Consider the following 15,277-nt stretch of genomic DNA (forward strand, 5'->3'; position numbering starts at 1 on the left):
TCGCTTTTTTTTTTTTTTAAATTGAAAATTAGAAATTCATTTTCCTATCGCTCTCCGAGGAACTTTTTTTTCCAATCCGCGGCCGAAAAAGCCGCTTTAGTCATTCATTGTATCCGTATTTATATCTCTTTAGCATTCAAAGTAGCAACAATAACTGCAAATGTTGCTATTGGCTCTTGGACCTGGATAAATTCTGCTGCAGGTGGAATGTAAATCATGCTTGAGAGAATGATAAATTACCCGTCTTTTCCCGTAAAACTTGATATAACATGCTGATGTAGTATTTTTTTTGCAAGCTTAAATTCAATATCAGGCGGAGCTGCTCGCCTTAACAGGGCAACGAATTCACCACGTTGTAGAAAGTCTGCATGTGAAAACTAACTTCGTTGCGCGTATAGACCTGGCTGCCAATATTATATTAGCTTAGCTTAGCTTAGCTTAGCAGCGGGTAAACAAAAGGAAAACATGTTGCCCGAATCTTTAAAAAAAGGTAAGAAAATCCTGCACGTTTGCACATAAATGATTGTGCAAGTGCTGAATAAAGCAGAAAAGATCTTACCACGCACGCCGCCTGCACGGCCTCAGACACGCAGCCCGCGTTGGGGTCACACCAAAACACGTGGCACTGGAAATGTTGGTTTCCAGTGTCCATGATGAAGGCAAATGCATGAATATCCCGGCCGACACCCATGAAGGACAAGAAACGCACACGACACTCCACCAGGACCTCCTCGTCTTCTTCCTGCACGGACAGGAAGGTGTGAGGAGTTACTTTGCCACAACAGAAAAAGCAGAATATTTTTTTTATATTAAATCAAATGTTATTTAATTTTATTGAACTTAAGTTAAATTAAACCAGTGCCAGTGCTTTTGACTCACATTTAATTAAATTAAATTAAATCAAATTTAATTTCTGGATAAACCAATTTCTATTTATATAATTTCTTTAATTTATGTTTAATTTCTATATATTTTTGATTCCATTTCTGTCCGTTTTTACGCCCGGCTTTATCATTTTTTTCAACAACTCTACATTTTCTGCACCAAACTCCTTCATTAGAATCTGCGAGTGGGTTAACTACCTACATATATTTTATTTTTGGCATTTTTTTAAGGACGGGTTAGTTCCTCGCCTTTTCTTTGATGACGGCCAGAGTAGTATCAGCGATACTGAGTATAACAGGGGTCCAATCTTCTTTGCCCGTAGAGGACACGAGGCTGTCGATGGCCCCGTTTATGATGTCCATACCTGGGGATAAAAATAAAGAAGAGCAATGAAGGATGTTATTAAAGACCTCGAGTTTTGTAATGGTTATAAATCTTGAACGTATTAGCTTTCACGTGGCTCGGGTTTACCTATCGGGCGAGAAACCGACGTCATACCCAGATAAAGCACGTGAAACTTCTGTACCAACTCTGTCTTTGGCATTGGAAATTCTATCAGGAAAACACACACACACACACACACACACACACATAGACATACAGATTATGTGTTTGGAGTGTAATAACATCTGTCAATGTGAAAAAAGAGACAACAGAAATCATTTACAGCTCTGGGAAGCTGGTGAAATGATAAGGATGTGAGGCGACAATGTGAGAATTCATTGAGTTGGATGTTTTTTCCAAAATGAAAATCCAGTTGTGAATCATCTCACCTTTGTTTCTTGGCAGAATAAATTGCTTTACGCAAGAAAGGATCACCTGCTTTTCTATCTGCATAGAATTACTGTGCAGATTGACTGTATCTTTACCTCCTAGGCTCGGAGAAAAAAGGAAAAAACAAACACAACCGCTGTGCAGTTAGGATATCGACTGAATAGAGGTTTGAAAAAAAACTAAAATACTAAAAGTGCTTTAAAAATAACGATAATTTTTTCTACAATTAGTACAAGAGTGCTGCCATTTGTAAATGGGATGTGCATTGATGGATTCCCTCTTTTTTCATGCATTTTGTTACATGTCATGTCATATTAACATTTTTAACAATATGTAATTATCTTCACCATTTTTCGAGCTCAGACCCTTTATATTTATTTTATATTGTTTATCTAAAAAAATAAATATGAATAAATATATGTGTACATATATAGGCCACACAGGTGTCCACTTTGTGGATGAGATATTTACACAGAAATATTTTTTTTTAACTTTTAAAAATAAAATATGGAGTACATACATATATACAGAAGTTTTTATATTGCATGCTGAAATTCTTTAGCATACAATATTCTTTCGTTTTCTTTAAACCTTTGATTCAGAATAAGTTTCCATATCTATACATATGTGAAAAGTATCTTTTTTACATAAGCGAGAAAAAATCTAGTTAAATTTAAATCGAGTTATTTAAATCAAGTTAAAATTATGAATTATTATTAAAATCATTGTTATTTTTACATTAAAATTTGTTAAAAAAAATGAATTTCCCCGCAGGGAAAGGATGAATTATTAAAATTATTATTATTATTATTAAATGGTAACAATATATCTAACAAGAGGCACAAAAAAAAGGAGGGAATCAATCCTTTGTGCCAAAAATTACGCCACAATAACATGTTTTTTAAGACAAATCTCTGATAAGCGTCTGAGGAAAACCCTATGTTTTCTCGAAATGTCACGAAATAATATGATTCTTGTGCTATATGTAGAAAAAATTAATCTTGAATCTATCACATGCTTGAATCTAAATCTTACGCTTGAGTGTAAACGTTTATGTAGGCAGGTTAAAGTTGAGCGCACCTGAATATAAGCCGCACCGGGTAAACATAACAAAATAAATATATGTGTACATAAATAGGCCGTAACATGAGATATTTACACAGAACCATTTTCTCTTTTACTTGGTAAGCCCTCCAAAAAAAAAACAAAACATAAATTACGGTGTTCAAAGCATGTGAAAAGAGTAGAGGCTTATAGTCACTCGCCGATCTAACATAAAACCATTAAAATACACCCACATATGAATATGGAGCAAATTCAAAGGTGTTTTTGCATGACCTGGTTCAATAAGATATTTTGATTAAAAAGCCGTTTTATGTGTGAATTGTCAGTTTTTTTTTTAATTTCCCAGGATGTAAAATGGAAAGTTAATAACAACGATACATGACTGTTTAAATAAAACATGGAGCGGGTGAGGATTTAAATGCTGAAGTGCAGCGAGATGTGCTGCATATTGAATTTCTTACTTATTTCCATTTCCTGACATCTGTCCAACATCAGTATGGAAGCCATAGAATATGCCAAAAAAGTAATTTTTGAAATTGACTTCTGATTGATGGAAGTTCAAGAGCTGGAATAAAACTCGAGTATATTACAAATATTGCAAAATAAAGAGCTCCGGGTAGATAATCTATCAAGTACTACAATCGCGTCGATATTTCACAGATAGTGACCTACATTTCAACTTCTTCATAATGAGCTACCGCATTTATCTGCGCAATTTAAAAAACAGCATTTCAGAGCATTCATCATAAACTGGTCCCCTTGTGACCGCCGTGGACACAATAAGGGATATCAATCAAAAAAACAATGGATTTTGTCTGGTGGGAAAAAGCTCATTATTCTCCTCCATTAAAAAAAAGCAGGGGTACCGAAATAGCGCCGTTTACATTTAGCAAGGTGAAATATCAAATATCTATCCGTACCCCGACGTCGGATTGGACGCAACATGGGCGCTAAACCGTCTTTGTTTGGGTTTTAACGGAGAATAAAAAGCTCTAACTAGCAGAGTAGCTTGTTGAACGCGCCTTTTTTGGGGTTTTTAGGTGAAACAATCGGCGTCTAGAGGTAAAAGATGCGAGTGACGTCCCACCGATACACGCTTTGATCGCAGGGTGAGGATGCGGAGCCTCGTCTCAAAGAAACGCTAATTGGGTTTTAATGAAGTCGAGCGTCTCTGTAAGTGGAAAGCCGATATCGTCCTTTTTATATTCCGCCTTCCCTCACGCTCAGCACAAATACGCATGAGCCGAGCAAAAGCCGAGCGGTCGCTCTTCCTCTTTTCTTCCCGTAATTACTCGGGATTTAGCGAAACAGGCGTCGGGCCTTAGAAGAACGGCAAATGGAATTAGCACCGCTAGGATAAAAGTCAGCGGTTGCAGTTTTCTTCAGGAGCCGGTTTGCTATCTGTGCGTAATTGAATCAAATACGGCGATCTTTATATTTGAAATGTATTTTCAGTCTCTCTGGAGGCGACGAGGTCGATCGTAAACAGCGTGTGTTCGGTTTCAGATGCGGAGAAACGCTGTAACGTGAGACGAGAAACCGCGGAAAAAAGGATTGTGCACAGCTGACAAATTCAATTCTCTCACCAGAGAACTACAAAAGAAAAAGACTGACAGACAAGTGTGTGTGTGTGTGTGTGTGTGTGTGTGTTGAGTATGTGCGCACACCTTGCAGGGGAACATCGGAGCCTGTCTGGGAGGAGCTGCCAGCTGCAGCCTTGGCACTTTTCCTTTCAGCCATAATCTAGGCAAAGGGAGCAAAAAAATAAAAGAATGGAGGGAGAAAAAGGTATAAAATAAAGAGAAAACAGAACAGAATGGGAGTTAAAAGCGAAGGAAGGGAAAGGAATGGGAATAAATAGAAAAGAGGGGGATAGAGAGGGTGCTTACGTTAAAGATTCCCACTAAATGTAGTCCTTATTTTCAAATATTTCATTTTCAACAATGTCCATGTTATTTAATGTGTTTTTTCTAATTTGAGAAAGAACTAAAACAGTGAGATGGGGCTTAAATTCATATTCACGCAGCTCACAATCAACTCAAGGATCAGATGAATATTGTTTTTCTTTGGATTTGTACACAAAAAAACACACAAAGTGCACAAAAACATTGGTTATCCTCTAAAAAAAAAACATCCTTTTTCTAGAAAAGGCTTTTTTCGCTGGATTTCTGCTGTTCCACTGCAGTGCACTTTCCTTCTCGTGCGTCAAACGCTCTGCATGGTCGCTGCACTTGGTGGAGATACTTGATTAATTGTAGGTGTCATTAATCAAAGTCTGGTGAGCCTGCACACACACACACACACACACACACACACACAGATGCACGCACACACACACACACTGCAGCTGCAGCTACAATATGTTTTTTAAAGGTGCAAGAAAGGGTCGCGTTCCCATTAGCAGATCCAGGGGGTTTAACGTAAAAGTAGGATCTGTGGATTCTCTTCTGCAAGGTCACCAGTGGGCTGAGGACACACTGATCTTTATTTATATACAGATGCATGTGTGTGTGTGTGTGTGTGTGTGTATTTTGTTGAAGGTGTGAACCTTTAAGTTACCCTGTCCTTGACTAGCAGGTTGTTGCAGGACCCTGTCATTTGTTGTTCGCTAGTGTTTTATTATAGATCTGTTTCTTGACTTTGACACTTTATTGTTTTATTTGTATTTCTTATTCTACCCCCCCCCTTTTTTAAATTTTTTTAAATTTTTTTTTATCTGTTTATACAATGTCTTACTATTATTTATTATTGTTATGTTTTACTTGAAACTCTGGCACAACAATTTCCTTCGGGATGAATAAAGTTGTTCTTATTCTTATTTCAGTTCAAAAGTAAGTCATCATGTTTCCTATACCTACCTTATAGCAAAAAAACAAAACAAACAAAAAAAAAAAACTTAAATTGAAATCGCCCAGAATTGCTGAATGGCGCGTATTAAGAAATAATATGCAGATGACATTGTGATGTGTAGTGAGCGCAGGGAACAGATGGAGGAACATCCAGGGAGGTGGAGGTTTGTGAGGAATGAAGGTTAGTCGCAGGAAAACAGAATATATGGAGATCTAGAAGTTTTCAAGTATTTAAGGTCGGCAGTTCGGAGCAAAAAGAAAAAAAAGAGGTGAAGGAACGGGTTCAAGCAGGTTGGAATGGGTGGAAGGACGTTAGATAGAAGGCGATGAACCAGAATGAAAGAAAAGGTGGCCAGAAGACGGGAAGCAGAGGTGGAGGTCGCAGAGATGAAGATGTTGAGGTTCCAGGATGGAGAGGTTCAGGAATGAGTCCATCGCGTTAGATGTTTTGGAGAGAAGTTTCAGAGAAGAGAAGGTTGGCTCATGTATAGAGGAGGGATAATGGCTATATCGGCACACGGATGCTGGAATTGGAGGTCCAGATCAGGGGTGGGACAACTTTCTGGCTCAGGAGCAGCATTGACTTTTAAAATTTGACAGATGCGCCGGGTCAGCTCAAGATACCGTACATATAAAAAAATGAAAAAAAATAGTTAACAGTACATATCAGACATTTTCCCTGAAAATAAAACCAGCTTTGTTTTTGTTTGTATTTCACGCACAAACTGTTTTGTTCCCCTGTAGCTTCACATCCAGCTCATTCTATTTGTCAGTACGCCCACAGTACAGGCTATATCAAAAAGGCCGATCCGTGTCTTTCAGCTCTCAAGTAGCTCCAAAAATGAAATGATCTCCTGTTTGAGCTCCCGATTCATCGATCCGATTGATTTATTGATTCAATCATTCACATCAAGTATGAATTCTGTACCGATCTTTGGCGGCCGGATTAAAAAGCCTAACGGGCCGGATGTGGCCCGCGGGCCGTAGTTTTCCCACCCCTGGTCCAGATGAAGACCAAAGAGAAGATAGATGGACACAGTGAGGGAGGATATAAAGTTAGCTGGAGAGCGAGGGTTGGATGGAGAAGATCGGACAGGAAAAAGCCAAAGGGAAAGAAGAGGAAAGAAGTACGACAACACTAATGCTTGGGTTGGTGTCCAAAACTCTACGTAGCCGAGCTGGCAAACACAGATTCACTTCTCAATCCACAATCACTAAACACGGCACGTATTCCGCCACCCTATCTTATCTGCGCTCCTCACAGCCGAGGCCGTAAGTTACATTTTATTTCCCGTCTCGACTCGTCCCCGATAAACAAACGGCACTCAAACGCGCACTAACGCGTTGATGACAAGGGCCTTTTCTGGCATCGAAGATTCGACGTCAACCTTTAGAAGTCGCTCTCGATAACAAAGTCGGCAAAAAATAAACCCGATTAAAAGCTGATAGCTTGATTCCGCACCCACCTTGGAGCAGATTTCGTGAAGACTTGTGGCGATGGCGGCGGCGGGGGTATCACATCGGAAGACGTGGCACTTCAGCGCACGAGTGTTTTTGTCTCTCGCCACATAGGCAAAATCCCTGCAGACAAAAGATACCAAACATGAAAGAATTATGACGGGTTGCTAAGCAAGGCAACATGGAGGAAGGCTATGTGTGTGTGTGTAATTACGGGCACACACACACACACACACACACACACACACACACACACACACACACACATATGCATACATCAGTGGCGGGACATGTGTTTCACACCCAGGCCTTCAGTAGTGCTCCATTCATCCCCTTAATAATTGTTATATGGCTATAAAACTGTCAGTCTTTTTAAGATTTCCTTATTTTTCTTCACCTTTTCGTAGTGGAGTTGTGTTTCCGTGCGCACTTGTCGGTAAGTTCTAGATCCACTCTGGTTTCCCCCCAGGAAAGTTTTACACAAACTATAATTGTGCTTGCTCTGGCTAGCACGCTCTCTGACGATCCAGTCAAAAGATGTGTGACTCGCTGATGTTAGCGTAGCCTTCTAGAAGGCCTTGGTGTCTCAACTCAAATTCGGATCGGTTGAAGCAACAGTTTCATCGATTTATTTTTCGCCAGAGCACCTGTGAGTCGGATTCTGCCGGCCTGCGGGCAGATTTCTTTGACTTTGACCCTGCCTGGTAACACATAACAGCTGAAATTTGATTGGTTAAATCCTCTTTGTTCAATGAAAGTACATGTCTGGAAGCACTACAGTCAGGGAAAAAGCTGTGAAAGGAATATTTAATCAGATTTGAGATTCAAAATATAATTAAGATTCAATTGTAATTAAAAATGTGATTCCGATTTTTTTTTAGGCCAGCAGAGAAGGCCTTGCAGGCCCTGACAGCCCACCACTGGCATATATACATACAGTGAGAACTTAAACAAGAGCATCTTGTAAAATTGATACATTTATGAGATGACGCAATGACAGATTTTTATAAAATATTTATATGAAACGTAGATATTATTGGCACTCCTTTCGCTACGACATGGCATGCTAACAACACTCAATGTTCATCAACAGAAATGCTAAGTAAGAACATTAACTCAGAATAGAGGCTGATCTGTGTGATTATGATAATCTATTTACAATATTTGTGTGTTTTTAATAGAGGATATACCCATAATGACCATGTTATTTTGCCCACAAGTGAAGTCCACCTTCATATATAGTTTCTCTATATAAATAAAATATAAAAATATAATATAATATAATATAAAATGTAGTAAAATATCTCTATATAAATAGAATATATTTTATTATATAAATAAATAATAATAATATAATAATAGATATTTTATAGATTTTTTTTTTTATTTATGTATTTTTAATTTACATATTTTATATGCTCTTGAGAGGATATAAACTTAAACGGTAACTAAAATAGTCTATTGAGTGAAAATGGCTGAATAAAAAAATGCAATATGGCTGCGTTGCAGATTTCTTAGCGAGTCATATTGATTGAATGCGTGCTGATCACTGATGGGAAATGACAAATTACTTTTAATTACATATAAGTCCTTTAACTCAGGGGTCTCGGACCCAATTGTGGCCCTCAGAACAATGTTTTGTGGCCCCTGCGTGAAATCAAATCTTGTGTTAGTGCTACCAGCGCGTTTTTCTCACATGCATCTGGGTGTTTTATACAGTGGGTTTAAAACAAAAAAAAGCAAGGAAAAAATGAAAAAGTAACTTTGCAATGTATTTTTTTGCTTCAAAATAAAAAAAAAAAAGATTTTTTGATGAAAAAAACGTTCACTGACATTATTGCAACCATCTTTTCTTTTCTCGTTTCTATAAAAACCACAAAAACGATCGCGAAAAAAAACGGGCAAAATTAAAAAGATTGATTTAATAACCAGAATAACCTTGTAAACATTACAACTCCTCTTATTCATGCAACCAATCAATTCTCTTATAAATTCTAGTGGCAAATTTTCCCAAGGTGACAATATTTTCTCTTTTAACGCAACAATATTTGTAGGGTGTAATTTCATCAGTTCTTTTTTAATATTAATTTTTTAATATTAATTTGTCATGTATTTTTTTCGAGGAACAGTTCATTGCATAGAAAGATTTTTATCATTTATCTGTTTACCTATTTTAGACTAAAACAAAGGTAAAATTTGGACTTAGTGTTATTTCTAGGTAATGATTTTACTCGACACCAAATGTGTCCGTCGGCGGATCAAAATGACTTTTAAATGATTTCATCGGTTGTTTTCATGTTAACGCTATTTGTTCCATCCCATAACCCTTCCTAACCTCACGAGGGCCGGCGAGTTCATTACATTGATTCACGACCGATAATGGGCTTTAAAGCAAGTTGATTATACGTCTAATATTTAAGATTAGATTTACAATAAAAAAAAAAAAAAGAAAAAAATGTAAAAAATCCGAGCAGGAGTCTTAATAAATCCCATCATATATTATGACCCAATACGGCGTTAAGACATTTATATAATTATGATTATTCCGAGCGGCTCATTTATCTTTAATAAAACTATTTTGTCATTATTTGTGTCATTTACAAGCCGCACCTGAAGCTTATTTATCGCGTTTTATTTATCGTGTTTCAGTCGGATGTTTTTTTCAAAATAATAAAAAAATAAAAAATAAAAAAAAAAATGGCGGAGGCCAATTTTGTCGGAGGTGCACGTTCGCGTTGCACGCCTGGCAGATGTGTGTCACGGTGCACGAGAAAACCGTGTAATGAGAGCGGCGACAGGAAAACATAAAAACAAGGAGGAGGCGAATAGAAGCGCGGAAACTCCTACGAGAAAAAGAAGTTTATGACGAGAGATGAAACACGGAGGAGGTAGAAAAACACACGCGTGCACGTGGAGATCATTAACACGTGAGATCTGCAAAAATAAAAAGTTGGAGGATTAATATACTCATGTAAATAACTTATTTTTCTAAAAAAAAAAAAAAAAAAATGTACATACTACGAGGCGGGAGCTCTGGTTGCAAAATTTACCTGCAAAATGCCAATTAAAAAAAATCTTGATTTAAAAGTGGAGAAAAGGCATGGAAATAGATTGGAAATAAAACAGCAGGTTTGTTACGTCTATATATTTGTCGCCGCATCGTTGGTGTCCTGATGATGGTCATTAACTCCTCGGGGTAAACTGTTTTTTTTTTTTCCGTATCTTGATATAAAGACGTAGTAAAGGCGGGAGGAAAGTTCACCTGGCGGAAAGAGAAAAAGGACCGGAATCCTGCACAGAAAATGAGGAGCATAAATCCCAAAAAAAATGAGCCGTGAGCGGCACAAAACAACCAGCACGCCTTAAAAAAGGCCAAATTCTGTCTCGGGCAGCGGCCTGCCAGAGTTTCTCCTAAATTTTCTCCTTTTTTTTTAATTCTATTTACTTTCTTGCTTTAGTAACAGCTTCGTTAATTTTTTTTTTTTTCATTTTCACAATTTCCTTCGGGATAAATAAAGTTGTTCTTATTCTATGCAGGCTATGCAGTGTGTGTGTGTGTGTGTGTGTGTGTATGTGTGTGTACGTTAGTGTATGTCTGTCAAATAATTTAAATTATTCTTCCAGCTGCAAGGCTCGGCTCTCGTTCCCGCCGTACAAAACCTGCTGTCTAGTAATAATGCAATGTGAGGCTTCTTTTTTTTTTTTTTTTTTTAAATAAAATAAATAAACAATATGAAATTTAACGTCGATAACCTACATCCTGCTAAAGATTCCCGGATTCCCAGCTCAGTGTAAACACCAGGAGAAACATAGAATCCACCCGTCTGGCGTTGATCACGGTGGATTCTGCCTGCCAGAGTTTCTCCTAAATTTTCTCCTTTTTTTTTAAATTCTATTTACTTTCTTGCTTTAGTGACAATTTAGTTAAGTTTTTTTTTTTTTTTCTTTTTCAAAAATTTCCTTCAGGATAAATAAAGTTGTTCTTATTCTTATTCTTAAATGTGCGAATGTCATGGGGTTGAAAGACCTTTCAATAAGACTGCCTTTTAATTAAAACCAACATATTTGTGTATTTTAATCAAATGAATACTTTTTTTTATTTTATTTTTTTCAATTTAATTTTTAATTTAATTTAATTAATTATTATTATTATTATTGTTTTTTTTTTTATTATTATTCCGGCTGCAAGGCTCGGCTCTCGTTACCACCGTACAAAACCTGCCGTCTAGTAATAATGCAATGTGAGGCTTCTTTTTTTTTTTTTTTTTTTTTAAATAAAACAAATAAACGATATGAAATTTAACGTCGATAACCTACATCCTGCTAAATATTCCTGGATTCCCAGCTCAGTGTAAACACCAGGAGAAACATAGAATCCACCCGTCTGGCGTTGATTACGGTGGATTCTGCCTGCCAGAGTTTCTCCTAAATTTTCTCCTTTTTTTTAAAATTCTATTTACTTTCTTGCTTTAGTGACAATTTAGTAAGTTTTTTTTTTTTTTTTTTTTTTTCAAAAATTTCCCTCAGGATAAATAAAGTTGTTCTTATTCTTAAATGTGCGAATGTCGTGGGGTTGAAAGACCTTTCAATAAGACCACCTCTTAATTAAAACCAACATATTTGTGTATTTTAATCAAATCAATGCTTTTTTTTTAATTTTTTTTTTCAAATTTAATTTTTAATTTAATTCAATTAATTAATTATTATTATTATTTTTTCATTTTTTATTTATTTATTTTTTTATTATTCTTCCGCCTGCAAGGCTCGGCTCTCGTTACCGCCATACAAAACCTGCCGTCTAGTAATAATGCAATGTGAGGCTTCTTTTTTTTTTTTTTTTTTTTAAATAAAATAAATAAACGATATGAAATTTAACGTCGATAACCTACATCCTGCTAAATATTCCCGGATTCCCAGCTCAGTGTAAACACCAGGAGAAACATAGAATCCACCCGGCTGGCGTTGATCACGGTGGATTCTCTGTGTTTATGAGCCCATTATCCAGGCTGTCTCCTCTGCTTAATTGTGTGCTCACACACTTTGAGTCAATAACGCTCCTCGCCTGTGGCCAAGAATGAAAGTGCAATGGGACGTGGGTTGCGGCATGTGTGTGTGTGTGTGTGTGTGTTTGGCGGGCCCTTTATCCAGGCAAGTTGGGAGGAGTGTGTCACCGAGGCAGCGTGAGTGGCCTTGCCTTGCATCCTACAAATGGCTCTTTTATGACTTCTGTTCCCTCTCTGGAGGATCAAAACGCCATAAAACGGCACGCCGCCCTTAATAGGAAGCGGCCCGTGGCCAGTCTGGATCGCTGATGGTTTAGACGCTCGCTTTTCCGCCGCTTCCCCTCCGAAGAAGGAGCGAGTTTGAACCGGAGTGAACCCGAGACGCTCATCCGACCGGCATTTTAACGGACGACGACCGAAAGCGACGGAGCGACGGAGCTTCGGACTTCGGCGCGGTTACCTTTCTCTGGTTTCCCGGCAGCGGTGGGGAAAGAGGAGGAGGGAAAGAGAGGACAAATAAAGACGGGTGGGAATTTAAACATCGGAGGAATTTAAAAAAGAAAAGGGGGAAATAGAAAAGGGAAGAGGGAAAGAAAAAAAAAAAAGAATAATGTTAATAAACCAAAGCAGATGAACCTGTTGTTTTGTCATTTTCCTGTTTGGACTTTGACTTACCTCTTATTTTGGAAATGCACAAACTGATCTGTGCACACACACACACACACACACACGTACACACACACACGTGCATTTCCCCTCTCCCTCTTCAATATTCCCTTTGTTTATACGTTCTTGCCGTCTCCTGCTTTGACACTAAAACACTTTTCTTTCTTCTCACAAGACACACACACACACACACACACGCACACATGCACACACACCAGCAAACCCGAATGATTCCAGATAAGAGTTGCGTTCTGTATCCGTGGAGGTTCATGGTCAGTTCTTCTTGTCTTGGCAACTGGACTGGAGTTTCTCCACTTTCAGATGTTTCAATCCTCATCCGAGAGGCTTCTTCGGTTTCCCGAAATTACCGCCAGGTTTTGGGGCGGGTCCGGATTACGGCGGCTCGATGCGTAAACGGAGGAGTTGATGTGCAGAAGCCGGGGTGTGAGGTGGTTGTTATGGCTCATCGGAAGGAAAGAGTAACTCGGCGGGATGAGCCGGGTTAGAAGGTGAAAAGGTAAAGCTAAACAAGGAGGAGGCCTCGGACACAAGCTTTGGCAAAAAAACGTACCAAGGCCAACCGGGATCGATACCGAGACGGATTTGCACGCGAAAACAGGGACTTTCTGCACCGTCCAAACAACCAGGAAAGACGGTGACGTCCACATGAGCCTCCGCTTACGGGATCCAACAGATTTCCCTCCTTTGTTTAGCTTTAATTCCGCTAAGTTGCTCTTTTTTTTTCCCCAATTGAACGACACTCTATTAGAATAACAGCCACTTTACACCTGGTTTCTGCAGATCAACTCGTCCGCTGACGCAACAAACCACTGAAATCTGGACCCGAACAAAACCCTGGTGGAGAAATTCCACCCTGGAAGAAACTGAAGTCCAGTTGCAGACCAGAAGATTTTTAACAAGAGTTGTGCTGTGCATCTTTCTATCTTTCTATCTATCTATCTATCTATCTATCTATCTATCTATCTATCTATCTATCTATCTATCTATCTATCTATCTATCTATCTATCTATCTATCTATCTATTTTTGTATTTATTTATTTATTTTCAATCTATTTATTTATTTATTTATTTATTTATTTTCAATCTATTTATTTATTTATTCATTTGTTTATTTTTAATCCATCTATCTATCTATCTATCTATCTATCTATCTATTTATTTATTTATTTTCAATCTATTTATTTATTTATTCATTTGTTTATTTTTAATCCATCTATCTATCTATCCATCTATCTATCTATCCATCTATCTATCTATTTATTTTTGTATTTATTTATTTATTTATTTTCAATCTATTTATTTATTCATTTGTTTATTTTTAATCCATCTATCTATCTATCTATCTATCTATCTATCTATCTATCTATCTATCTATATCTATTTTTTTGTTTTTTTATTTTTAATCTATTTATTTTCAATCTATTTATTTATTTATTCATTTGTTTATTTTTAATCTATCTATCTATCTATCTATCTATCTATCTATCTATCTATCTATCTATCTATCTATCTATCTATCTATCTATCTATCTATCTATCTATCTATCTATCTATCTATCTATCTATCGACCAGAAGGTTAATTGAAACATCTTCCACATTCGATTCTTTAATAATCCATCAAACGCATCCATTGAGCACGAACCTGCATCTGATGGTGAATATCTGTGTGCACGTGTGTCTGTGTGTGTGTGTGTGTGTGTGTGTGTGTGTGTGTGTGTTATAGCAGCTTGCAAAATATTTCAAACAAGGATTTTAAGAGTCACAGTATCAGAACTGCTCTTGAAATTGGTCTCCGAACAGCTGGTGGCGGCGGCTCGTACGGCTGCAGCAAAAACACACTATCTCTTAAAAACAGACACACACACACACTCTCACACACACACACGAGAGAAAATTGGGAATATCTCAGTATTAAATGCCTGAAAGCACTTACTCCACACTTGTTGATGCGTCTGCTAATTCAAATGCTTCTCCTCCCCTCTGTTTTAAAAGTGAATCTAATTTTTTCGGTCTGTCTGTGGGTTTGACGGCATTAAAACTTCACTGTGGAAATTCTGAACGATGCAAAAATCTGTTCTGTCTTAGAATGTGTGAGCTGCGCAGCTCAACGCCCTTTTTAAAAAAAACAATGGCGTAATGAGCCGTCGCAGGAGACGACGGATAAATCGAACAAACATCTCCTTCCCGCCGGACGACGCAAGTGTGAGACTCTGCAAAAAAAAAAAAAAAAAAAAACATCTTTTCCTCCTCAAAATGAAGCTACTTAACAACTATTTCAAGTCCACTTAGGCAGGAATGAATAAATATATGTGTAAATCCAATATAAAGATAAAATATTCAGTGAAAACAGCCATTATCATGAATTAAATGCATTAGAGATGATCATTTAAAATGTAAATAACGTGTGCTACGGAAGCTCCCGGCGCTAATCGATATAACAGCACAGTAACCCGCTGCAGAAATGCCTCTTTTATTGAAGACGAAGGGTAAATAAATACCCATTTGGGGGAAAAGTGACCCGAAAATATGACGGCTCATTTTCAGTAGGAAATCC

At 37.6% G+C, this 15,277-nt stretch overlaps 1 protein-coding gene across 5 annotated transcripts in view; it reads right to left on the minus strand.

Moving 5' to 3' along the window:
- apbb2a (amyloid beta (A4) precursor protein-binding, family B, member 2a) overlaps nt 1-15,277 on the minus strand; it is a 56,827-nt gene that overhangs the window by 882 nt on the left and 40,668 nt on the right. For all 5 annotated transcript variants that reach the window (XM_086158266.1, XM_086158263.1, XM_086158265.1 and 2 more), the window contains exons 9-13: nt 7,040-7,154; nt 4,392-4,467; nt 1,357-1,437; nt 1,134-1,249; nt 560-742 (exon numbers count right to left, since the gene is read on the minus strand). In XM_086158266.1, coding sequence (XP_086014392.1) covers nt 560-742; nt 1,134-1,249; nt 1,357-1,437; nt 4,392-4,467; nt 7,040-7,154 — 571 coding nt within the window. The remainder of the gene's footprint in view (nt 1-559; nt 743-1,133; nt 1,250-1,356; nt 1,438-4,391; nt 4,468-7,039; nt 7,155-15,277) is intronic.

The sequence above is a fragment of the Fistularia commersonii genome, chromosome 13 (genome assembly GCF_037954325.1).
Source record: "Fistularia commersonii isolate RoL2024-O1a breed Wild chromosome 13, RoL_Fcom_v1.0, whole genome shotgun sequence".
NCBI lineage: Eukaryota > Metazoa > Chordata > Actinopteri > Syngnathiformes > Fistulariidae > Fistularia > Fistularia commersonii.